The sequence below is a fragment of the Daphnia magna genome, linkage group LG8, assembly GCF_020631705.1.
Source record: "Daphnia magna isolate NIES linkage group LG8, ASM2063170v1.1, whole genome shotgun sequence".
Classification (NCBI taxonomy): domain Eukaryota; kingdom Metazoa; phylum Arthropoda; class Branchiopoda; order Diplostraca; family Daphniidae; genus Daphnia; species Daphnia magna.
In genome coordinates this window covers 4026551-4050136 of record NC_059189.1, presented here as the reverse complement: position 1 = coordinate 4050136, position 23586 = coordinate 4026551, and the positions used below count along the sequence as shown (strand labels likewise).

Genomic DNA, 23586 nt, shown 5'->3' with positions numbered 1-23586 from the left:
TTTTCATCGCAATATCCACTCCCACCGTCGTTTCAATTTGTTGAACAATAACAGAGGCCATTGCTTGACATGAGTTCACATGTAGTATACATCCTTCCCCGCTCCCCCCAACCTTTCTGGTATGACGTTTATATCTATCAATCCGGCGAGACGCATCAGTCCATTCAAAAAATGGTTTGCACCGACATCGTACACCGAATACAACTGGACGCTATCTGTGCTCCACGAGAAGAGGGAGAGAATGAAAAGAGAGCAATTTGATCGGTCATCCGTAAAATGCTTCTATTTAAAAATGAATAATGAAAATTTATTTAAAAAAAAAAAATGGTTAACGATTGAAATTCATGGATGAATTTTTTTCAAATTTAATTTTATTCAAGAGCAATTTAAACAAACAAAAATTGAGATACACGATAGTCGATTCAAAATGAACATGGTCTCATCCTCTAATGTGAGTATGTGACGTTTTGAAATGATCGCCTTCGGTGGGGCCTTTCGCATTTTAAAAATGGAGCCTTTTAGAAACGAAGGTACATTCAAATTGTAATTGAATAAAATAAAATAAAAACAAACAGACTAATAAAAGAAACATTTCCATCCATCGAAGTGAAAGTTGGAGTATGTCAGAAGGTCATCGTCCTTTTCAATGACGTTCATTCTATGCATAGTTTATGCAAATCTTAATAGATGCGCGAAGGCAGCACACTCTCTGTACGCGGCTATCAAATGGGTTTCGGTTTGCTTAGCGACACAACGTGCGGCTGCTACTCAATCGAACAGTGTATAGGAAATGTCGCCATCTATAAATTGTCATTACCTGGATGAAAAAGAAAAACAAAATTGGATGTGACGACGTCAGTAGGCTCTACAGGGCGTGGCTTATACAATATGCATATTACGTCTTTTGCTAGCCTTTTTTTTCTTTGCTGATCGTTATTGCTGACGTCCGTCTTCTTAATTCCTTGCCGCTACCTGCCGTCATACGTTATATACTTTTCTTGGGGTAGGGGATTAAGAAAAATAAGAAAGAAATGTTTTATTTTCAATATCGATATACTTGTCACATTTTATTCTCCTTAGTCAATCGGATGTATAAAGGGTCGGCATCGAAAATCTTCAAAAAATAATAAGCCTGCTGCCCTCCCCCTTTTTTTTATTAAAAAAAAAAAAAAAAAAGGCACTTACTCTTTTCTTTTTATGACTTATGGAACGGTTGAACCTGTCCATATCACTCCCTCTGTCTTTGTCGCTCTTCTTCTTTCTTAGCTCCTATCCGTTTGTTAAACTATATAAACGACCCTCTCTCTAATATTCGTTTCCCTGATATATGTTGCCTTTAACTTGTTCTTGTTTTTTTGTTTTACCTACATATATATAGGACAACAAACAACCTGTGCGCCCTCCGCGATGGCTGGCCTTCTTCCTCCCCCGCCGTCTCTTGTCCGCGTTGTGTGTCGTCGCGGAGCGATCAACATCAGGACCAGACGAAGGAGGGGGGGGGGGCTGTTGGAAAACGTCTTGAGGGTCATCTCTTCGTTGTTTGACCCGTTCGTATCAATGTCGGAATCGTTTCATTGGAACTGTCATTCTTCTTTCTGTCTTCTTTCAGGTTTTCCCCTCATTTTTTGTGTTGTTGTTCTTTCTTCTTCTTCTTCTTCCCTCTACATGCATATCTATATGTTTTTATTTCTTTTTTTTGTTGATGTCGACAAGGGCCGGCCCGAATATGAGACGGCCATTCTTATCTCGTTATGGTAAGCTGCAGAAAGATTGTTGGTGCCACGAATATTTCCAGAAAAATAAATTCCCCCCCCATTCAGGGTGGAGGTGGGTGTAGGTGCCTACACCTTTCATCTTTGTGTGTGTGTGTGTGTGTGTGTGTGTGAAGATGCAATGAAAGAAAATGACCTAGATTTTTAAAAACATTATTCCCGTAGTGCCTTGCCGATAGACGAAACTGATTAGCGTTTCGAATGATGAACGCGGGTTGAAACGTATGCGTTATGATGGTAATCTAAATTTTGTGGGGCCGACTTTTTAGCACCGATGATTAGGAGCTAGTATTTTAGCGCCTAACAAGTGCAGAAACGTGAATATCTGTTACGCTGTCTGGAAGGGACATTGGCGTCAGAAATGTGTGTCTGCCTGATATTATGTTATTCACTGTGTGCGTGAGTGCGTGTGTGTGTGTGTGTGTACTTTGACCTATACGAATCGTGTCACGTAGAGACACATTTTACCTCAAAGGACTTTTGGACACGAGGACTAGACTGCGGAAGTAGTTCAACTTCGGGAAAAACCGTTAAATGTTTTTTCTTTATTATTATTATTTTCTTTCACGATCAAGACGCCATCTAACGTTCGTATTTTGAAGCTCATTAGTTTTTTTTTTTTTTGCGTTCGAAATAAATATGCAAATGTGAACGATGAGTTTTGCATAAAATTCACACAAAGAACAGGAAGTGAAAACAGTAACGCATTTGATGACCGTTTCATAAATGGTCAATAACCGCCTTCCTTGTCATTGAAGACGATCGATTATTCAATTTCCCACACACGCTTACAAAAGAATTGACAATCAAATGTATCGTGTTATAACCCACCAGTTCAAATTTCAACCGCCGTCGAGCTCGAAAAATATTTCGACCACTTACCACCAATTCAATCGCTCAATTTCAATGACAATAGATCAACATGTCTTTCAAAGTTTAACCGACAGTGAACTGTTCTCGCCGGGCATTGTAAAGCGTCTGCGCCGAAAAATAAAGAAATAAATCTCGGGAAACGAAGGCGAGAAGAAAATGAGGGTCAGGCCATTTTCAAAAGAGACATCGGACGTGTTAGGAGTGTCAGTCGAGAAAACCCGTCCTGAATATCTGATATCAGGGCGTCCATTCTTTTTTCTAAATATATTTCTCTCTTTTTCAGACTCGTAAAAACGAAACACAAAAGAAAAACGAGTAAGACAGGTATTTTATTTTTATTTTTACCGCAGCACGTATAGCTTTGTTCAAATTCTCTTTTTTCTTCGAACGAAAACGCCCCCCCCCCCTCCCCTTCAAAAAATCAAAAAAAAACAAAAACAAAAATCAAAACAAATCTCATAGAGACATGTCAAACCAACCGTCTGGAACAGATTCAGCTTTCTATGTAAAAGACCTGCTCAACAAAGATCAGGTAAATTTCAATTGTATTATCATTATTTCTATTTCTCGATTTATTTCGTTTGACACATGGGCATGTCCGTATTGGGACGCTCGTCAGTTGAAGCAGTGGGCAAACCTTTCGAGACGAAACTTGCTGGACCTGCTGGACAGCATTCGACTCAAACGCAAAAGTGGAGCGGCCAATCAACGTAGTACACTGGCTCGCGTTGATTGCAAGTCAATCCTAGCCTTGATGGCATTCCTGCTCGTGATTCAAGCGCATTATTCACCGTTCATTGGGCGATCCGGCTCGGCTTTGCTGTCGGCATTTCTGGCCGGCCGCGATAACGACCAGGTTAGTTCTGCGCTGCCAAACTTCACAGCGACATGGCAGACCGAACCGGCCGATTACGTTTATTAATATTATACATATTACGCGCACGTAATCCACACCCTAACATTTAATTATATTTAACTGGCTAGTGCATAATCAGCATGCCAGTCGACACGAAGAATGTCTTCCGCCCTCCGGTAGATTGCGATTTTTGTCGCGACGTTCACCAAGTCGACATTGTCCAGCACGTCAGTCCCGAAGAATTCGAATCGACGTTAGTCTATTGGCTTTCTATACTCTAACGTAATATTCAATTTTGAAAGCAATCTGTTGTAATTGCAGTTACGCGTACAGCGGACGGCCGGTGATCGTGAAAGACGCGCTGGCCAATTGGACGGCCGTGAATGTGTTTAGCTACGAGTTCTTCAGCGAGCTGTACACGAAAGAATCGAACGCGTTAGCGTCCCGATCTCAACGATGTCAATTCTTCCCATACAAGACGGAATTCCGTTCGCTGGAAGAGGCTTTGACGATGAGCGAAGATCGTCAATCGAATCAGCCCTGGTATTTCGGCTGGAGCAATTGCGATTCGCAAACTGCCGACGTGTTGCGTCGCCATTATTCGCGGCCTTACTTTCTGCCCGAACGATCCGAGTCATCACGCACCGACTGGATTTTCATGGGGACGGCCGGATTAGGCGCTCATATGCACGTAAGAGTTTCGAATAGATTACTGTGCAAATGTAGCTCAAGGAGTCGTTTTAATTTAATGCTCAATCGCTACTCTCGTCTGGTTTTGGGAACGAAGGTTGATCACGTCAGCTTACCTTCGTGGCAAGCGCAATGCCGAGGAAAGAAAGTATGGTCACTGGAACCACCTCCGGAATGTCACTATCAATGTCAATCGATGGAAGTCACGGTGGAAGCTGGCGATACCAGTAATAAGTGTTATTCAATTATATTATTTAAAATCAGGACTTCATTTCTGAACGAGATTTTTACGCCAGTTGTCTTGGATACCAACATCTGGTATCACAAAACGAACGTCGTTTCCGAAGAGGTCAGCATCACCATCGGCTCCGAATACGACTGAATGCATTAAGGAGATGTAATATACCAATTTTTTTAAAGCTATTATTTATTTGATAAATCACGATATTGTATCTGGCGTTGATGTAGCTACACATCAAGTGTATTGAATTATAGTTGGAATGTTTTATCGTCCGTAGCTGTAACCGAGAATGGGAATCACCCGGCCGTAACCCCCGTGTCCGTTAATTCCGCCCCGTCTCGTAATCAGAGGATAACCAATTAACATAGTTGATCCAGCGATAGGATAGAATCTTGGAACGAGAGGATATTCAGGTCTCGGGTAATGAGTGGCTGTTTTTTAAGGAGAATTTTAGTTGTTGGATTAATTAAACGGCGTTAATGTTACCATAGATGTCGTCACTCCTCTTTTGAAATGCGTTTGAATTTGAGTTAACCGAACCGACTGTGTGTTTGAAAGTAGATCCAGCTGGGACGACGGGTTGGCTTCCAGCAATTGACACTAAGCCCAACACGACCATCTGTTGAGGATCATTAAACCCTTCAGCTTTCTTTTCGTTTTAAAAGCTTAATTATAAAAGTTGGCAATTTTAGATCTTACCACGAGAATGAACTTCATCGGGTTTTGATTGACGAGCTGACACTGGATTATAATGTTCCGCCAGAGAGTTATCGTTTCAACTTTTCAGTAGTATAATGTTTACAGCCAATATGAAGGTCGATGTGAACTGTTGATTTGACTAGTTGAGACTGCGTACATTTTATTTTTTTCACGCTGCTTTCTCTCCACTGGGATGAAAAAAAAAGATGAATGCTAATAATAATGCGACGTTGCTTTCCCCCGCTTTCATCCCATAAAACGGTTGGAAGTAAAATTGCGCAAGAACACCATGTCGAGAGAACCTGTTTCTGTGTAGTCACGATAGTCGAGAAAGTTACGTATAATCTTCCATTTTGTTTTTCTCTACCGTAAAACAGAAGGAAATGCCAATGAATCGAATCCTGAGGCCAATTTTTTTTTAAATTTTTACTGAAGCAGCCCAAAAATAAAAATTTAATCTACGTCGCATTTGCTAGTCAGACGAGGCTTCTTAATTGTGTCATTTAAAAAAATTTCGCTTTCTTTGTCACGTCATGTTGTGATCTACACGTCAATCCGTTTCGTTTTCAGTGTCGTTACTGTAGATGATGATTGATGTGATGTGTTACACAAATTGTGTTGTGTTTTGGTGTGGTAATCTGAAATATACACTAGTTTTAGTGCGCAGTGATGACTAATACATATTTTTTGTGAGGGCATGTTTAGGCAGCTTACGTGAGTGAAACGCTATAAATTAGCATGTGGTTTTGACGTGTTAATCTCGGAAAAAAAGTGAAACCAATAAAGTTCGGAATACTGGTGGTATGTCACCCATTTATTCATATGAAACTGTATGTGTATTTGAACGTAATAATATACAAGTAGATGTGACAGTGACAGATGACAACACATTATGTTTAACAGTGTGAATAATTTCATGCTTTAGTTTATCTCCTGAAACCGTATCCCCCTAAACCTCCCAATCCATATCCACCTCCATATCCACCTCCGTATCCCCCTCCATATCCACCTAAGCCTCCCAATCCATACCCATCTAAGCCTCCATACCCACCTATTCCTGATCCATAGCCACCTAGTCCCGATCCATAGCCACCTAGTCCCGTACCGTACGCCCCTAAACCCGACCCAAAACCCCCTAATCCATCCAAACCGTATCCGCCGAGTCCGTAACCGTATCCGAATGGAGGCAGTCCAACGAGTGGGTAGCCAACAAGAGGGTAGCCAACAAGTGGATAGCCAACAACAGGGAATCCATTAACACCTGATGAAAACACAAAAATTCAAACCATTATTGATTAGCATTTTTTAAAAGTCTTATTCGTTACCATGGTTACCTTTTTTGTCTTGATGCTTATAGTATTTCTTCAACCAATGTTCTAATTTGTGTTCGATAACCTTTAGGCTGGATTCGCTCGGTTCCAAATCAACAGAGTCTTCAGACAGAACAGATTTCTCCAGGCCAGTGGCATCCGCTGAAATGGCGGAAGCATCTTCTACCGGCTGTCCACCAACAACGACCAAACTCAACAAGATAACCTGTTTAAAAGGTTCGTGACAAAACACATATTTTTTTTTTATTCCACTGCACACACACACACACAAAAACAAACTAATAAATATTCAAACTTACTGGAACAAACGACTTCATGTTCGAAATATCGCGATTAGATTGGGCACTAATTTCTCTTTAAATTTGCATGGAAGAGCAGGTTATTTTTGCTTGTAACTTTAGTGGCTGTAGTTCGTTGACTGTATGCTTTTTTTCTTTCCACCGTGGCTTTCGTTTTCATTAAAGAAAAATAATAATAATACGAGTCCGCTGACTGAAAAAGGTATACTCAATAAAAATAAAAAGGCAAATGGGAGGACGTTACGTTTTCTTTTCTTTTGTTTTCGTATTGCCAAAGGCTGAACATGCGCAGATTAAATAACGATGCACGCCAAGAACCTGCTCTAACGGGTGGACACCAATAACAGCATTTACGGAGAGGGAAATCCTTAAGTTTCCTTATAGAAGCAAAGCGGGTCAAGGCTTTACAGGTTCCTGTTGTTGACAGACCTTTTTGAGGCTTGTAAAGAGCTACCACTGGATCGCTAAAGTGCACTCAAATAGCTTCATGGTAGCGAAAGAAAAATAGTTGAAGGAGCGACTGTTACTTACGAGTCTTGCACAAGCTTTCTGTTCTTTTCATCGACTTTTATTGGATAAATGCAAAAACTTTCTAAGTTCATACAAGGATCGCATCAAGTTACTTTATACTGCTGTTTACTCTCTTTTTCTTTCAAAGAGGGACGCGTACGAAAGAGACAGGAGTGATTCATATGCGTTGTGGAATAGTAACGCCTTCCAAATAAGAAAAATTGCGACTCGAGTAATTTCTTTTGTTAAAAAAAATGTATTTAACACTTTCACAATTTCAGTTAGAAATTTCGTAATGTTTTACGTGACTCATAAGTTAATGCATCGTACCGTTTAGCTCATTTTCAATTTATCGTCCGTATCCGTAACCGCCGTAACCACCGTAACCGCCATAACCGCCGTAACCGCCATAACTTCCATAACTTCCATAACTGCCATAACTGCCATGGGATGCCCCATAACCACCAGCATACGGTGTTGCGTAGACGCCGTGGTAGACAGGAGTGTAAACAGGAACTGGGTATGGATACACAGGATATCCACCATATCCATAACCTAAAAAAAAAAAATAAATAAATAATTTTATGTGCTTAACGAAGCAAGTCATAATGAGTGAACGACGTACCGGATCCGCAGCCTCCCTTTTTGTAGCACTTCTTCAGCCAATGTTCCAACTTGTGTTCGATTAGTTTCAAACCAGCCTCACTGCCCTCCATGTCGTGAATAGGTTCCGCTTCAACGGCAACTCCTCCAACTGGAACTCCATCCGGAGCAGCAGCTTCGTCAACGGGCTGGCTAGCAACGATAGCCGCCAATCCCAAAAGAGCAATCTGCTTGTTTTTCGGAGGGAAAAGAAAGAGCAATAGCTCAATAGAGATTCAATCAAGTCCATTAGTATGGCACTTTAAGTCGGAACGTTACCAGAATAAATTTCATGATGGAGTTGCTGGAGTAAAATCACTTTAAGAGAAGGTGTTCTTGCACGAGAGTCGGCGTTTTACTGATGCATTTTTCAGCTCAACTACGCTGTCTTTATATACTGAATTCATTTCCTATTTTCTTTCAAGTCTTGTGAAGGTGACGTACTTGACGGCGTGACGTAACTATCGGCAATTCAACATCGATCTGATCTTGGGGAAGAAAGAAACCTGACTGGATGCAAGCTGCCTCGAGTATAGATTTGTGCAATGGGAAATCCTGGTGGTGGTCGGTATGCATAAACAGGTCAAGGATCAAACTTTTTGATTGAATTTTGCCCAAAGGCTAACACCAAATTATTGGCGGTTGACATATAACTGTTTCCCCGTTTCCTAGTTAGATGACTCAATCCATTACTGGATTTAAATGAACAAGATTGAGAATTACTTGTGGAATTGGATTTCCCGACAGTTGTTGGGGGCACTCATTGCGTCATTTTCTCATTATTCATTGATGGTCTGTTTAGAAATGATTCAATTTGTGTGTGTGTGTGTGTGTTTGTGTGTTGAAATCGGGTCAAGGTCGAAATGCAACATATTTGGAATGTTTATTTCGTAAGAATTTTCATTGAATATTCCAGTTTGCTTGAACTCTTTACGCATTTCTCCACGCTAATTTCTGCATGCTGATTTTCTATTCGTTATTTAATTTGGTATCGTGACACATTGTATAGAATATCTCATTTATCGGACAGAAATTGACACCGGTTGTGTCAACTACTACACTACGCTAATCTGGCAAATTCTTTTGATTATACAAGTCACGCGCTGAATTCATTTGCAAAAGATTGCTACGTCACATTCAAGTTTGACGTCAAATTCAGCGTGGTCGCCAATCAAAACGGACAGTAGCCATTTTATTACCCTCATCTTACCCATGTTGTTAGACAACTGATTATAACTTTGCTTAACACTAGGGTGTCACGAAGAATAACATTGTATTGACACTCCACTTAAACAGGTTACATCATTGCTCGAAATCACTTCAACATCAGACCATTTGGCACTTGGATAAATAACAATTAAGTGATGGTACAGATTATCTACCGTAACCGTACCCTAATCCACCAAGTCCGTAACCATAGCCCGGGAAGCCGTATCCATGGCCCCCGTACAATCCACCAAGTCCGTAACCTCCGTATCCACCGTATCCGCCTAATCCATGGAGTCCGTATCCGCCTAATCCGCCAAGACCATAACCTCCATATCCATGTCCGAATCCAGGTCCGAATCCATATCCATGTCCATGTCCATGTCCGAATCCATGTCCGTGTCCGAATCCATGTCCGTGTCCGAATCCTGATCCCAATCCACCAAGACCGAAATGTTTAGCGGAGGATTCATTTGGAGTTAAATCGTGTTGAGCAGAGTCAGCCGATTCGATGGATTTTGCCACCACGGCAACGGCTTTGTCGGCTGGAACGGAAGCCGGAATTGGGGCTTCGCCGATGGGCTGGCAAGCAGCAACGGCAGCCAGGGCTAACAGAATAGTCTAAAATTTAAAGTAAACAAAATTAGGATAAACTAAAACAATGCGATTGAAAGGGAAAGTGTACCAATATAAACTTCATCTTGAAATGCTGCGTGAATTCAATTTTCCTAGAATGGTTCAATCTTACGAGAGAGTCGGTAGCTGACTGATGCCAACAGCGATGGAGTCTGCTTTATACAGCGTATGCCTTGCCTTCTTTCGACCTTTAGCAGGGTTCTCAAGGTACAATTCACCTCATAAAATAAGGCCCCACAACACAACAGCATGGTACTGCCATCCTGCCACGTTCGTCTCCTTCAAATTCACGTGGTAGTTAAAAGTGGGATTACGCAACAATTGTGATGTCAGCCACGAAGACTCAAACGATCTAGGCGATCGTCGAAGACATTTACGGTCATCAGCATCGTTATCAATCCGCCCTCAACGACCTTGTTCACAAACGACGTGGGAACTGCTCTTAGAATTTTCTTTTACCTTCGTTTTGGTGACTCGATTCCGGAATTGAAGGCTTGCAAAGGTGGACATGATCCAAGGATTTTATTTTGTTTTTCAAATTTGGCTATCCTTTCCGGAAACTACAAAAAAAAACTGACTAAATCGAAAAATCCGTGCGACGAAACACGAAGGAAACAGGTCAAGGCTCTTTACGCTGGCATTTATTCAAAATGCAAATGTTCTACTTGCTGTGCGTACAGGCTGTGTCTTATATATTCACACCCATTTTCATTTAGCACGTAGCTTTTCTTTTTTTTTTTTTTTTTTCGACAGGCCCAGGTTTTCAGATATCAGTTTGTGTTCAACAACTTCCTATGAGGCCAAACATATGCAAATGCGTTGCAGCTTAAGGGCGTTGTAGCGCCTGCTGTTCTCTCCTCAAGCCTTTAAAGGTGAAAGCGAAATATTTTAAGAACTACAAATCCTTAACTGTGAAATTACTATGATATACAGGTAAGTAGCCGATTGCATGCACTTTAAAATAACAAACCTTACACTCGCAGTAAAACTTAATTGAACAGTAATGTCACAGAGTCTGTACGGTGAAGGGTGACATAGTGACAAGGTCATACAATCAAATGTAGATTACATGTTGATTTTCTAGTTTCATTTCTGCTTTTCTCTTATTCTCATTCGTAACGACCAGATGTTAGGATACACTTTAAATCAAAAGTTACCATTCTGCTATCACCGGCAGCTCTTACGTTGGCTGAAAAGTGAGTGGTAAAAGTCTTTATGAAGTCATTCACGGTGACAGGTTGTTCCAAAACACATATATATCTCTCCGAATAAAAGAAATAAAAGAGAGATTTTTTTAAATCTTTTCTTGATTCTAAATATAAATCGTAATATTTTGTATTTGATAAACGTTCTCTTATTATAACATAAAATATAGTACAAGTGATTTGCTTAAAATATTCATGAATGCATGCGAGAACGCAGATAGAATTCTAATCGTTTCAGCATGGATGCGAAACCCTCACTAAAAGTAACAACAAAAAGGGGAAAGACAGGAGAGTATAATTGATACATAGTAATTGAGATTGAAATGTGTTTATCCTCAATGACAGCTTGCGATTTATCTTTGTTTACTTCCAGATCCTCCTGATCCATCCCCTTTGCCGGAGCCACCCGAGTCGCCACCTTTGCCTGATCCTCCTGAATCACCTCCTTTGCCTGATCCCCCTGAATCACCTCCTTTGCCTGATCCCCCTGAATCACCCCCTTTGCTGGATCCGCCACTTTTACCAGATCCATTGGATCCTCCGCCTTTTCCCGATCCGCCGCTGTTACTGTATCCATCCGAACCACCATTGCCACCGCTGCTGTTGGATTCGCCCGATCCACCTCCCTCACGACTTGATCCGCCCGATCCACCGGACCCACCTGATCTACCACCATAGCCTCCTCCGTAGCCTCCACCATAGCCTCCGCCATAGCCTCCGCCTTTACCTTTGCCTTTTGATTTCCCGCTGTGACCTCCGCCGCCATAGCTTCCTCCGCCACCATAACTTTGGCCTTTGCCTTTGGATGTACCTCCGTAGCTATCACCTCCGCCTCCTCCGTAACTGTCACCCCCGCCTCCCCCATAGCTGTCACCTCCGCCGCCCTTTCCTTTGCCTTTACCTTTCGATTGCCCTCCGTAGCTACCACCTCCGCCTCCTCCGTAACCATCACCTCCGTCGTCTCCTTTGCCTTTTGATTCCATTCCGTAGCCATCGCTTCCATGTCCACCTCCGTAGCTACCACCTCCGCCGCCTCCTCCGTAGCTACCACCTCCTCCGTAGCTACCACCTCCTCCGTAGCTACCACCTCCTCCGTAGCTACCACCTCCTCCGTAGCTACCACCTCCTCCTTTGCCTTTACCTTTTCCTTTCGATTTTTCCCCTCCATAGGAACTTTCAGAATAGCCTCCATGTCCACCGTATGAACTTTGGGAATAGCCGTAACTTTGTCTTTCATATCCGTGATCTGAATTAAAACAACAGCAAACAAAAAATTATTATCGTCTCTTTCGTATTGGTATAACGTTTGAACTTACCGTTATGACATTGGCCTTTCTTATAGCACTTTGCAATCCATTTGTACTTAAAGTACTTCAAGAGAAACTCTTCGGACTTCATGTCGATCATGGGATCATATCGTCGGACACGAATGCCATGAGAATTTGGGGCATTCCGGAAGACGGGCTGGATAGACGAAACGGTCACGAAGCTCAACATCAGCAGGGCAAACTGTAAAACCATTGAAAACAAATGAAATTCTCACGTTTCGTTATACGATGTGAGACGAAGTGCTTACCAGAAGACTGAGCTTCATTTTCGAATATTCTGTACGCGGGAAGGTGCTCGTGCCATAAAGAAACTTTGTCAACTGATTAGTTGAATGACTTGTCACCTGGTTTTATCATTTTTGGCCTTTCGTTTCACTTTCGTTGACGTATTTCTAGCAAGTGGAACAGCTCTGATTCTTATGGTTCTCCAATGTTGTCTAGCAACTTCACTGCTCTCCATGACTTTAAAAAATATTTATTGCACTGCAAATAGACTAAAAATGTGCTTTATTCCTGTTTGCAATATACACAAAGAACATGAAATAGCATGGATATTTTTATTTTAGCTTTAACTTTAACTAATTACCGAATCTGCTATTATTGAGTGTTCAATAAGTTTGTCGACTCTTACCCTGAAAAAGATGTAGGTCGGCCAAAGGTGAAATGAAAGAGAAACCTGAGGGAGAAAAAGAAATACTTTTAGACTGTAGTAGTGGACATCGTGTTTATTAGCATGAGTACTACCCATATATTAGAAGTAAAAATGAAAGTCGACGGTAGCCGGATATCAGCGGGAGATTTACGGTAATGCCATCTCATTTATGCAAAAGAGCTTTTGAAACCAACCCTTATGTGCAATCATTTCATACTATAACCTCTGGTATTAAAACGATTTGCAGAAAGCTTCTGAAGGACGTTTTAATGAGCGAGATATTTTTCGTCCAAACTGCTGAAAAAAGCGGCCATCATGGATTTTGATCACTCATGACTGCCAACATTCTAATCGACCCTGATTACCACAAACAAACAATTCATCTTTAGAAAGGACTACGTTGGATATGCTACAGGAGCTACGCCTCTTTACAGACACAGCAAGCTATTGCACGTAGGCACTGCCACAGTGCCACACCCATAGCAAAACGCCCAAACAGAACAAACGTATGACTTGCTTGAGTTTTAATTTGCCAAAAACCTCTGCTCTCTTGTAATTGTTTGATCAACTTTACTGGTTCAAATTGTTATACTTTACAAGCTTCCTATAATTATATCAGCATATCTACACGTGATTTTCTTCCATTTCAGTGTACATAACAACGAAATCTTTGACATACGTAAGTTTCATTATCCCTTTTCCAATAACGAACAAAGAAGTACGTTGCCATTAGCAATTAATGATATTTTCGCCAAAATCTGATTTTATTTTCTAGAATTTTCCAAATGTAAATTGCAACGTTGTTTTGCTTCTCAGACAGTGGCAAGGCGCGCACTTTTTTTTAGTCTTCCCGCTTCAACATTTTATGCTGAACGGTGTCGTAAACAGAAACTGCAACAATTATGTACGACGCAAATAAAGTAATAACACTAAGAGTCAGTGTAAGAACATTCATCGTCAAATTTTAGTGTCGCCAAATCCATCCATTTTGAAGCTGCAGACGTCTAGTGTTGAAAATCCAACGTGGTCAACCTCAAGTGAGTTAGTTCTCGTTGCTTTCGTTTTTTATTGTGACGATCGAAAAGTATTTCACTATTCGATCTCTATTTCTATTTGTAAAACATTCCGACTCTACATTTGGACACAAATCGAAAACCTGTTCCTGTACAGCCTTTTTTTTTGCTTTTCGATTTGTCTCAAAATGTTGGATTCGAAAATATGTGAAAATCCTTTGTATAGACATGTCTACCGAAATTAGAAATCGTCGTGAGGTTATTCAGACCATGCCCTCCCACGAATTCGTCGTTCTAAATATGTGCTGTTGTTGACGTTTTTATCACAGTTTTACAACATGTGCCTAATTTGATTTAACCTTGGGCAGCTTTGGACAGTGACCAGAGTCGAATGAAAAGTTTTACATTTCCTGCAAAAAATTCCAGATTCCTAGCTTTTCAACTCACATTGTATAATTGTTTAGCTTTTGATTGACGGTATCTTTTTTTTTTTAGCCCAATGAATCAAATTGAATTGTCCAGCCCGTAGGCTGTGTTGCATCATGGCTGCTGTTTTTGGTCTCCTTGTTTTTCGTTTTCGTTTTTGTTACCAGTGTTTTGAACCAGTTGTGAGTAATTCCAGACCTTGTTACGGGGAATTTGAGGTGTTGCTTAAGACAGGCGGAAGACATTGCTCTATTGCAAAATATTGCCTGTTTTCTGAAATAATTTCTTGTTGACGAGTAAAAATTAAACTTTCTGATGATTAGAAGTGGGGGGGTGGAATATTTTCGAGGAATTTTCTGAATTTTGCACACAATTCGATAAACTCCGACACCGTGCTTTTATATTGAATTTGCTATCCTATCCCTAATGTAACAGAAAAAAGAGCTTAACACTCTCCAGGAATTGAACTGAAATGAGGAAACCGTCTTGTTTTTATTGGCGAATGGCTTCGAAATTCTTTGCTGGTTGATGGCCGGCCAGCCAAGTGCCAATTTCCCCTTGGTTGAGGGAAACCCATTTGATGTTGGATTCGACTGTTTCTAGTCCTTGTTTGACGCTGTTGGAATTACCCAAAATGACCGGATGTGCGTCACGGAGTTGAATTAGCTAAGAAAACACGAAACAATTGTTTTGTCTAGTGAATGAGTTGTAAAATTATGTTGCCGTACCTTGTCTAGCCCAGCTTGTGTGTTTTGGCGAGTGCAAACATAGCGATACCAGGTGCCGAAAAAAGAAGATCCAAGTCTGTTAAGAGTTCACCACTTGCAATCAAGTAAATATAATTTTTGTTTGTTTGAATCTTTTCACTTACGCATTTTGAATATCGTCCCATCGATTGATCAAGAAATCAAGTGCGATTTCATTTCCGATAGGATTGTTTGCCACGTTGTTGAAGACGAGGTTGACGTCCGACCTCAAAATTCCCGAAGTGGGGTCCAGCAACATTTCCAGCAACCTGCCCCGCATTTTTTTTTTTTTTACGTTATTTCATTTCAAGTATCGATTTTTTGAATCTTTTTGTTAATTACCCTGAAAGCACGGAAGCTTGTTTGCTGGCGCACATGGCAACCAAAAAGCTGGTGTCTCCTTTCGTCTTGTATTGATTGAAAGCGAAATCGTATTCGGCCTGGCCGCCGTTCTCGATAGCTGTGCGTAAAATAGTTGACTTTTCGTTCGGCGAAACAATCCTTCAAATTTTTAACCAAAAAGGATTTTAAATTGATACTTCAGAATAAACTTTTTGAATGGGAATTTACTGGGCGAGATTGTCAGGTTGGCTCATCAGCGTGGCGTATGTGCTTAGCGCGTTTTGGACGCAATCGGCGACGCCCAATCTGCATGCCCAGTTCATGGCGTCGATGCGGCTATATTTAATCAAATGAGGATCGGCCTGCGTCTCCTGGAACCCGATAGCCGTGTAGTAAGGCTCGACGATGCTGGTCATGTAATTCTGCGTCAATCGAAAAACATTTTTAGGCCAACATCCAAGTGATTATAAGAACGGGGAAAGTCTACCTTCCAGTTGGGGAATTCGACGAGATTGTAAAGCATAATATCGATGTAATTAAGCTCGGAAAGGACTGCGTGCCACGGCACATAATCTCGTTCGTTTTTCAGGTACAAAGTGAGGTCGAGTGCTTCACTGTAAGCTATCGATTCAATCAAAGCCAATGTGAAGGCGTCGTCGAGTAGCTGAGCTCGATTGTTATCGGAGACGCGCTGATGATCGGCAATCAGCTGATCTCGAATGAGTTCGTAATTGGTGGCATCGTAAGCCACTCGGTAATAATCTGTAGACATAAAGAAAATAATAATAATAATTCCACTGACTAAAAGAGATTTTAAAAATTGCATTTCATTAAGCACTTACTCTGTTGATCGACGTTAAAAATGACCCATTGATTTGCAGCAGCTCCCAAACTGGTTAATGTCTTGCTGACTTCGTTGACTGAAAGCCAATCTCTTTTCGTCGCTTGAGTGTAGTCGCTGGTGTACGTTAGAGGGACCCACCATTGGTAGACGATCGGGTCGGTGGTGTCGTTGCTCTTGCGCAGCAAAAACCTGTTCTGTAAACGGGATTCGAGTTTCTTTTGATCAGCTGACGGGTCTTTGACTTGTGTCCCACCTTTTCTCTCTTGTTTTTCTATTTACTGAAACTACGCATTCATCTTATTAGGACAAATTCGAACCTGAGTCACGATAGCGCCACCCGTTTGATAGTTTCGAGTCACCGTAATGAGAGGGAAACCCATTTTGAACGTCCAAGTGTCCATGATCTCTTTGACGGTGGCTGGAAGGAGGACGTTCTCCGAATCAGCTTGAGTTTGGAGAGCGGCCCATAAGTTGTCTTGTCCAGCATTGCCGTAAGCACTGTTGCCATTGTAGACACAGACAGAAAAAAAGTAAATTTGAATTTGCACGCATAATGCTGCTGTAGTCTTGCAATCTTATTGTTTAAAAACAGAAAGAAAAGAAATCATTTACTTGTCGTTGAGGTAACGAGTCAAACCGCGTTGAAAAGTTTCGAAACCGATGAAATCTGCGCACATGCGGATGACGCAGGACCCTTTTAAAAAGTCGAATAGAAATGTCTTTTTATTAACGAGTGATGCTCGATCGCGATGTCATTGCTGGGCCAACGAACCTTTCTCGTAAGAAATGGCGTCAAACATGGAATTGATTTCGGCGGGTGTGTTGACCTCGATGTTGATGGGTCGCGAAGTCTCCAGAGCGTCGATGCCGAAAACGTATTGCAAATTCTCCAGGATGAATTGATCGTTCATCTTAAAATCAGGCTCCACCTAATGGCGCATAATACGTGACATAAGCTTATGTTATAAGGTGCGTCATAGAAAACGTATAGAAGAAATAGTGAAGAAATCCTTGCTGATTATGTCTGTAAATTGCCCTGATTTCTCCAGGTTAACGAAGGCACTATAACAAGCATTTTTTTTTTGTTGGTAGAAATCGAGTTTTTCTCAGACGTGGCTACGTGTTTTTCGTATTTGTCAAAGTAAGACAATCCGAAAAAGATTTCCGATTTCCAATCAACTTTCTCCTTGTTATTCTTTTTTTGCTATCAAGATTATATGCAAGATGATGTGCGGCTAGACATGTTTCTTCTTTAGAAATTGTCGAAAAAACTCGTTTTAATTCTGATTAATTACGATTGATTTGCACTTGTTAAAGATGAGGACTTTCACTTGCGCCCTTTTTTGGTCTCACCTGAAGCATCGCTCATGCTAAATACTTTTTGATTTGAATATGTTTTATTTTTATGTCCGGCCATTTTACTTACCGCGTCTGTGCCGAGGTATTCCATGTACGAAGCAAATCCTTCGTTTAACCACAGAGCGTTCCACCTTTTTCAAATTCCCCATTAAAAGACATTGAATTTTTCACATACGTTGATTTGAATAAAAAAAAAAAAAAAATTGAATTACCAATCCATTGTGACTAAATTGCCAAACCACTGATGAGCGAGTTCGTGAGCGCTTACGACTGCAGCCAATTGAATTGCGCGTGCGGTAGCAGTGTTAGGATCTACGAGTAGATATTGTTCCCTGCAAACAATTTTATTCAATGCAATCCCCTTATATTTTGCCATTATTTGAATCGCTTTTACCTGTAGGTAATCAGACCCCAATTTTCCATAGCTCCTGTAATTTAAAAAAAGGAATTTGAAATGGAAGGGATTTCTCGAAAATAATTGGATGGACCTGCGGCAAAGTCCGGAATGGCAGCCATATCTTGTTTTGGCAATGGGTAGTCGATGTTGTAGAAACTCTCGAAGAATTCCAAAATTCGCGGACCGATATCCCGTGAGTAACTTAATGTTTTGTGCGTTAAGTTCAACATTTATTATGCGGCGATGTGTTAAGACAGATGAATGTTATATAGTATATGTATACATACTCAGTGAGGTTGCGGGCATCGGCTCGAGCCCAAATGCGGAACTCCACATTGCTGAGTCCCGGTTCTGCTGGAATGCCGATGAATTCCGACACCATAAATGCCACGAGATAGGACGACATAATTACGGAGGTTTGATAGTTATCCCAAACGTATCCAGGCATTCCCACGCTGTCTCGTTTCCATTTCAATTTTACGGACAATTAGTCTTCTTTTGAATTTCAAATGTTTTTATTTGTTTTGAAAAGATGACGTACATTGGCTCGGTGGTGATCAGTGGCATGTTGCTGGTAGAAGTCCAAGTCTCTGGACGGCCTACCGTGACCGTGAAATTGGCTTTCATAGTCGGTTCGTCGAAGCAAGGGAAAGAACGACGGGCATCGGTAGCCTCGAATTGAGTTACGGCTAAATACCTTTTGCGATGATTTTTTTTTAAAATAAAATATTGAGACGTTGTTAAAAGATTGTTTTGTTTTTTTTTACTTGGTCTCGCCGTTCTCAACGTAAGACGATCTGTAGAATCCCGCCAACAGAGCGTTCAAAATCGAAATGAATTTCATGGTAATCCGGTATTGTCTACCGACTGTCAAAGGCTGAGACACTTGGATCGTAATGAGCTCGCGAGTCGATTGTTCATCGATGAAATTGACGACATCAATCGGATTGCCAGTCTGAACATCCGCCACCTATTTTTGCGATTCACGCAATCACCTGAATTATTATTTATTATTTTTTAAAATCTATTCTCATTTTGCGAATTACCGTTACAGAAGCTAGATCGATGGTCAGATCTAGACTGTTCATGGAGATGTTGACAGTTGAGATGACGCAATCGACGACAATCTCAACGTATCCATCGGTTGTCCAGTTGCCCACCTCAATGAACGGCAGAAGGCGGATAGTGTAGAGGCGAGGCAAAATGTCTCCAGGTAGTCGCAAATCCTCTCCTTGCCTCGGCTGAGCTTCGATGTTTTTCGGGTACTTGTGTCGGTAGATGTGAGCCTTTTGCGAAGGCGTGTACCACCAACGGCTCACTCCGTCGACCGGATCGGGCACGACGGCCGGCTCGAGTAGACGTAATTCCACCTCATCAGGGCCGTCGTATTGGCCGTTGTCGTAAGCTGCGCAAACGGCGACCAACAGGACGAAAAGCAAGCTGCGCGATATCGCCATTTCTTTTTCCTTGTTATAGACGTTATTGCATTGTTATTTCATTAAGTGTTAAAGAAATGGTAACGAGACTACTTACTTGAATTACGAGCAGTTAACTTGAGCTTTACTAGCCGAGTGACGCTACGGTTTTTGAATGCGGATTTTCAGATGATTATTTATCACTTGTTTAAACTGGATTGTTTACGCAAGGCGCTGTGCCTCTATCCGGGTCATTTTTAATCATGTAACACCGTCACCTGTCGCGATAATTATAGATCCTGTTTATCCGTTTGGTTTTTGTTCCATCGCGATGTAGGGATCAATGTCTCGGTGCGATTGGACCTATCTCGAGCTCGACAATGATCTCAATTGTTTTTGCGCAACCAACATTTCAGACGAGACATCGATAGTTTGAAACTGTTATATCGAACATCATTTTGTTTCCCCCCCCCCCCAAATGATTGAAGAACGAATCAGAGAAACTTGCTGGATTTTTTAAAATTATCTAGCATCCTTATTTAGTTTCTAATGTGTCTCTATCCGACGTTTCGTCGTTTATTTATCGGAGGGAAAGCAAACCAAACAACTTGTTCGATGAGACCCAAAATTATCATAATAATTTTTTTTATTTCTTATTTAAACTTGTTATTGTTGTTGGTCTTTTCTCAGAGTACTCATAGGTCTTTTCCTTTTTTTTCCCTTACAACAACAACAACAAATGAAAACCTTCTCTATACATACTTTCATTCGATGGCCATAGCTTATTGTTATGAACGGAAACTCGTTGCTCCTCCGGACGGAGCTGAAGCGTCATTGACTGTCATGTCGGGCCATCATCCCTCTAAACCGTTCATGGTCTTAAAGATGCGGGTTGCTTTTCTCTCGAATTCAAGGTCGTGTTAAACCTACCCTCAAACTTTGGCCAATTTTTTGCTTAAAACTTACTTATGCGATATAGCCAGCTGCGTCGGGCTAACTTTCTTTTTCCATCCGTTCTCTCGTCCATCTTTCGTTTTATATTTATTTATCTTTTGTTTATAAAAAATTGTCGAACATTGAGTGCCCGTTTCTTGTCTGAAGGCCCTTACGGACTTTGACGATCGGCCATTTAAAAACAAAAATGGCGGGATGTTTAAAAGTGTAAATCTCGGCCGCAATCGGCTAGTATAGTTAAGAAGTTGTATGATTGATTTTTGAGAAACATGTAACAGCTGAATTGTTCACATTTGAAAAAGTTTATCTTTCATCCTCAAGATATAGTGGTTTACATAAATGAACGCTAAAATTGAATTGAGCGTGATGTGAGAGGAAAAGGCGATACTTGACAACAGAAAAGTATCGTACGAAAATCATTCAACGAGGAGCGTTACATTGAAAGAACAAAAAGAATGGAGATATAATCGGATAGCGGCACAGCGCGTTATCCAGCGTATAACAAAACAGGTCAATCGTCAACAGAACTCGGTCTTTAAAAAACCCCCCCAAAAAAAACATCTTGCAGCTGAACCGAAGTTCTATTTTCTACCGTAGGACGAGTCGGGTTTCTTTTCTTTTTTAGGTTTGCCGTACGATGATTTGGGTGCCTTCTCTTTCTGAGCCTTGGCTTTGGGTGCACCGTAGGATGCTTTCGGTGCCTTCTCCTTCTTGGCTTTGGGCGCACCGTAAGATGCTTTCGGTGCCTTCTCTTTCTTGGCTTTTTGCGGAGAACCGTACGACGACTTTGAAGCTTTAGGTTTTCCGTAGCTCTTGCCGAATAATTCGGCTGTATCCAAATCGTCGGCGATGACGGCCGTTTCGCCCTTTTCTCCTTGCAGAGGGATGGCGTTGACCATCACTATTGCGACGAAGATTGCAATCAGCTAGCGAATTGGGTAAGGAGAATACGTAAGAAAACAAGACAAGCATTAATCGACAATTTAGAGACAATCAAATATTCGAATTTTTTGAATGATTTTTTTAAGGAGTTAGAACTTACTAGGAAGAGCTTCATTTTGTGGTAGTAGTCACTGGATGTTTAAGCAGGAAATGTGGCTATTTGACGAGCATCGCTGTGTTTTTATACTGGAAAACTGCCTGCAGGGACAATCGAAAAAAAGCAAGTTTTCGTCAAACAGTGCATTCGTCTTCCCTTTCTTTCTCTCTTTCTCCTTTTTCTCCGACCGCCTCCCTCCCTGTATTTCCGTGCAAGTGCATAGGTGCAGTTGTTGGGCTTAGGATGCCGCTACTCGCACGACTTAACAGGGTGGACACTCGTCTTGCTACTTGATTTAAATTTTTTTTTTTTTTTTTTACAAGAAATTTATTCCTTAAAAAGGCCAGGTAGGCGAGTATCTAGTTTCTTCTTTCGAATGCTATCGAAGACGATAAAATATACGAAAAGAATTGTTTTTTTTTGTTTAATTGGAGATTGGATAGGCAAACTAGGTAAACTAGGAAAATAAGAAAAAAACAGTTTAAAAGAAGACTAAAGGCCTTGAGCTAATCGTTTTCAGAGAGCCGAATATTTCAGGTGAAAATGAAAGCTTTTCATAGATTATAGTTTTGTGCCAAGCCAACAGAGTTTGTTTTCCCTTCTTTCGATGAACAGATGGTGCCTTCGTATACGAGCCATTCAAATGAGATCATATGTCGAAAGCTACTTCTTAAGGTTTTTTATCGTCTTGAAACATTGCGTGCAAAACTTATAGCTATTGTTGTGTCTAGTGAAAATCGAATAGTCGTCTGGTTTGTAATCCATTCCACATCGAAAGAAGAAGAAAAAAAAAAAACGAACGAACGAACGAACGAACCGCGTCGTTGTTAGAAAGATATTTTGTTGTTGTTTTGTTTTTGTTTTTTCTAGGGAACTTTCACTGCGTTTGAGAGTTGCCAACATTTCCTGTATAGAAATTGGAAAGCTCGCGTGTGTGTGTGCCTTTCACGCATATTGGCCATCTGCTTTGCCTAATCTCTCCCGTTTAGTTTCTCTGCAATTCCATCGGCTGTCGACCAAACATTTCTCGGCATAGCATAATGGCCGCTACAGACGAGGCTACCTTTTCTTCTCCGGTTTGTTGGCATAACACAGCACACACATGCTTCGTTTACAAAAGCGTGTATTTCAACAACAACAAAACAACAAAAAAGAACGAGAAAACACTGTTAAGTACGTACAAATAACTCGAAGCTCATTGTGCCGTTGAACAAGTTGGCAAGTGATTGATTGACAGGTGAAAGAAATGGTACATGATGCAGAGAAAGCTCGACATTTTATGGTCGTTTTTTTTTTTGTTTTTTTGTTTTTTTGTTTTTGTTTTTGTTTTTTTATGTGTAGCTCTGCCTGTTTTTGTTTTTATTGGACACTGGAGAAACTGGAATACCAAGAAGTGTGCATTCCAGTTAACCCTTGTGGAACTTTTTGTAGTAAAATGGAGCCGGATGGTAGACGGGAACGGGATGATAAACAGGTACCGGGTGATAAATTGGGCCATACACGGGAACTGGATGGTAGGCTCGGTGTTTCTTGTATTTCTTGAGAAAGTGTTCCTCTCCGACTAGGTCGTGCACATCACCGTCAATCGCTTTGGTCACCTCAGCTTCCGCTGGGTTAGCCAAACAAATTGTTGCCCAGATCATCAGGAAGGCAGCAATCATCTTTAACACCAAAGTAAAAAATGCAAGTGAACTCACACTAACTCATACAAAAATAATAAAACAATATCGATTAACTTACCATAAGGCACTTCATGTTGCTGTAAAGCTAAGAGTTGTTCACGCTAGAAGACGTTAGGCAGGATTGGGTTGAATATGTGGCCGTTCTTCCGCTCTTATATACCATCCAGACCGATTACCATCTCAAATTGGCGAGGATTAGCTTTTCCGCAACCCGCACGAGTATTTTTTATTTTTTCGAAATACAAGGCTCGCACGTTTGATGAGGCGTGGCAAGGTGACCTTGTCTATTTCGACTTGCTATTCTAAATATTTTCTACTGCGTTGCTACTTCACCTTGAGACGATACATGCCGATACAATTGAAAGTTCCGAGTCGCTCGCACCTTTTGCTCAAGAGAAGTTCCAGAAAGGCTTAGGCCTTCAGGGGTGT

The 23586-nt window shown here is 41.1% G+C and overlaps 8 protein-coding genes and 1 long non-coding RNA gene across 14 annotated transcripts; 1 reads left to right on the top strand and 8 right to left on the bottom strand.

The window, feature by feature from the left end:
• Positions 1-1428: 1428 nt before the first annotated feature.
• On the top strand, positions 1429-8799 carry LOC116928992. 3 transcript variants are annotated; one of them, XR_006650619.1, is made up of 10 exons: positions 1429-2969; positions 3108-3177; positions 3265-3501; positions 3630-3754; positions 3823-4192; positions 4289-4418; positions 4488-5764; positions 5837-5932; positions 6533-6678; positions 8339-8799. XR_006650619.1 is itself a non-coding variant. In XM_045178188.1 (7 exons), exons 2-7 carry the CDS (start codon positions 3112-3114, stop codon positions 4571-4573), a joined length of 1014 nt encoding a protein of 337 aa, XP_045034123.1. In that variant the 5' UTR covers positions 1429-2969; positions 3108-3111; the 3' UTR covers positions 4574-5935. The 3 variants fall into 3 exon arrangements, 1 of the variants encoding a protein (XP_045034123.1); XR_006650618.1 differs by having other exon boundaries at positions 4488-5932; XM_045178188.1 differs by lacking the exons at positions 6533-6678; positions 8339-8799 and having other exon boundaries at positions 4488-5935.
• On the bottom strand, positions 4423-5274 carry LOC116928999. Its single transcript, XM_032936147.2, has 3 exons — positions 5132-5274; positions 4919-5051; positions 4423-4863 (listed from the first exon to the last, which is right to left on the bottom strand). Exons 1-3 carry the CDS (start codon positions 5147-5149, stop codon positions 4697-4699), a joined length of 318 nt encoding a protein of 105 aa, XP_032792038.1. The 5' UTR covers positions 5150-5274; the 3' UTR covers positions 4423-4696.
• LOC116928996 (glycine-rich protein 23) lies at positions 5945-7240 on the bottom strand. The gene is made up of 3 exons (XM_032936144.2): positions 6762-7240; positions 6466-6667; positions 5945-6392 (listed from the first exon to the last, which is right to left on the bottom strand). Exons 1-3 carry the CDS (start codon positions 6777-6779, stop codon positions 6058-6060), a joined length of 555 nt encoding a protein of 184 aa, XP_032792035.2. The 5' UTR covers positions 6780-7240; the 3' UTR covers positions 5945-6057.
• Positions 7508-8345, bottom strand: LOC116928995 (probable peroxisomal membrane protein PEX13). 2 transcript variants are annotated; one of them, XM_032936143.2, is made up of 3 exons: positions 8193-8345; positions 7897-8101; positions 7508-7826 (listed from the first exon to the last, which is right to left on the bottom strand). In XM_032936143.2, the coding sequence occupies exons 1-3, from the start codon at positions 8205-8207 to the stop codon at positions 7621-7623; spliced, it is 426 nt and encodes a 141-aa protein (XP_032792034.2). In that variant the 5' UTR covers positions 8208-8345; the 3' UTR covers positions 7508-7620. The 2 variants fall into 2 exon arrangements, with proteins under 2 accessions (XP_032792034.2, XP_045034124.1); XM_045178189.1 differs by having other exon boundaries at positions 7897-8104; positions 8193-8329.
• A 370-nt stretch (positions 8800-9169) lies between the features above and the next one.
• LOC116928997 (claw keratin) lies at positions 9170-9966 on the bottom strand. Its single transcript, XM_032936145.2, has 2 exons — positions 9805-9966; positions 9170-9740 (listed from the first exon to the last, which is right to left on the bottom strand). Exons 1-2 carry the CDS (start codon positions 9817-9819, stop codon positions 9288-9290), a joined length of 468 nt encoding a protein of 155 aa, XP_032792036.2. The 5' UTR covers positions 9820-9966; the 3' UTR covers positions 9170-9287.
• A 1108-nt stretch (positions 9967-11074) lies between these two features.
• LOC116928994 (glycine-rich protein DOT1) lies at positions 11075-12674 on the bottom strand. 3 transcript variants are annotated; one of them, XM_045178187.1, is made up of 4 exons: positions 12537-12674; positions 12277-12469; positions 12062-12206; positions 11075-11974 (listed from the first exon to the last, which is right to left on the bottom strand). In XM_045178187.1, exons 1-4 carry the CDS (start codon positions 12552-12554, stop codon positions 11314-11316), a joined length of 1017 nt encoding a protein of 338 aa, XP_045034122.1. In that variant the 5' UTR covers positions 12555-12674; the 3' UTR covers positions 11075-11313. The 3 variants fall into 3 exon arrangements, with proteins under 3 accessions (XP_045034122.1, XP_045034120.1, XP_045034121.1); XM_045178185.1 differs by having other exon boundaries at positions 11075-12029; positions 12084-12206; XM_045178186.1 differs by having other exon boundaries at positions 11075-12011; positions 12084-12206.
• Positions 12675-14757: 2083 nt separating this feature from the next.
• Positions 14758-19750, bottom strand: LOC116928991 (aminopeptidase N). The gene is made up of 19 exons (XM_032936133.2): positions 19601-19750; positions 19114-19533; positions 18835-19037; positions 18609-18764; positions 18355-18522; positions 18159-18268; positions 18065-18098; positions 17883-18002; positions 17738-17801; positions 17084-17240; positions 16924-17005; positions 16629-16809; positions 16310-16505; positions 15955-16229; positions 15696-15889; positions 15468-15626; positions 15251-15394; positions 15108-15183; positions 14758-15045 (listed from the first exon to the last, which is right to left on the bottom strand). The coding sequence occupies exons 2-19, from the start codon at positions 19522-19524 to the stop codon at positions 14872-14874; spliced, it is 2904 nt and encodes a 967-aa protein (XP_032792024.2). The 5' UTR covers positions 19525-19533; positions 19601-19750; the 3' UTR covers positions 14758-14871.
• A 972-nt stretch (positions 19751-20722) lies between these two features.
• On the bottom strand, positions 20723-21634 carry LOC116928998 (30S ribosomal protein S16). Its single transcript, XM_032936146.2, has 2 exons — positions 21479-21634; positions 20723-21362 (listed from the first exon to the last, which is right to left on the bottom strand). Exons 1-2 carry the CDS (start codon positions 21491-21493, stop codon positions 21018-21020), a joined length of 360 nt encoding a protein of 119 aa, XP_032792037.1. The 5' UTR covers positions 21494-21634; the 3' UTR covers positions 20723-21017.
• Positions 21635-22581: 947 nt separating this feature from the next.
• On the bottom strand, positions 22582-23377 carry LOC116929000. Its single transcript, XR_004397524.2, has 2 exons — positions 23216-23377; positions 22582-23136 (listed from the first exon to the last, which is right to left on the bottom strand). It is a non-coding gene; the product is annotated as an uncharacterized LOC116929000 (long non-coding RNA).
• Positions 23378-23586: the final 209 nt, after the last annotated feature.

Bases quoted from the DNA above. Each gene is read 5' to 3' on its own strand.
- LOC116928992 (XM_045178188.1), top strand. From the start codon at position 3,112: ATGTCAAACCAACCGTCTGGAACAGATTCAGCTTTCTATGTAAAAGAC. The intron at 3,178-3,264 runs GTAAATTTCAAT...GACGCTCGTCAG, and splicing joins ACCTGCTCAACAAAGATCAG to TTGAAGCAGTGGGCAAACCT. The intron at 4,419-4,487 runs GTAATAAGTGTT...TTTTTACGCCAG, and splicing joins GGTGGAAGCTGGCGATACCA to TTGTCTTGGATACCAACATC.
- LOC116928999 (XM_032936147.2), bottom strand. The intron at 4,864-4,918 runs GTAACATTAACG...CTTAAAAAACAG, and splicing joins GAGGAGTGACGACATCTATG to CCACTCATTACCCGAGACCT.
- LOC116928996 (XM_032936144.2), bottom strand. The intron at 6,393-6,465 runs GTAACCATGGTA...TGTTTTCATCAG, and splicing joins TAAGCATCAAGACAAAAAAG to GTGTTAATGGATTCCCTGTT.
- LOC116928995 (XM_045178189.1), bottom strand. The intron at 7,827-7,896 runs GTACGTCGTTCA...TTTTTTTTTTAG, and splicing joins AAAGGGAGGCTGCGGATCCG to GTTATGGATATGGTGGATAT.
- LOC116928994 (XM_045178185.1), bottom strand. The intron at 12,207-12,276 runs GTAAGTTCAAAC...GTTTTAATTCAG, and splicing joins GAAAGGCCAATGTCATAACG to ATCACGGATATGAAAGACAA. The intron at 12,030-12,083 runs GTGGTAGCTACG...GCTACGGAGGAG, and splicing joins AGGTAAAGGCAAAGGAGGAG to GTGGTAGCTACGGAGGAGGT.
- LOC116928991 (XM_032936133.2), bottom strand. From the start codon at position 19,524: ATGGCGATATCGCGCAGCTTGCTTTTCGTCCTGTTGGTCGCCGTTTGC. The intron at 15,890-15,954 runs GTAGACTTTCCC...CGATTGACGCAG, and splicing joins TCGAATTCCCCAACTGGAAG to AATTACATGACCAGCATCGT. The intron at 15,395-15,467 runs GTAATTAACAAA...AATGCGGGGCAG, and splicing joins CAAGCTTCCGTGCTTTCAGG to GTTGCTGGAAATGTTGCTGG.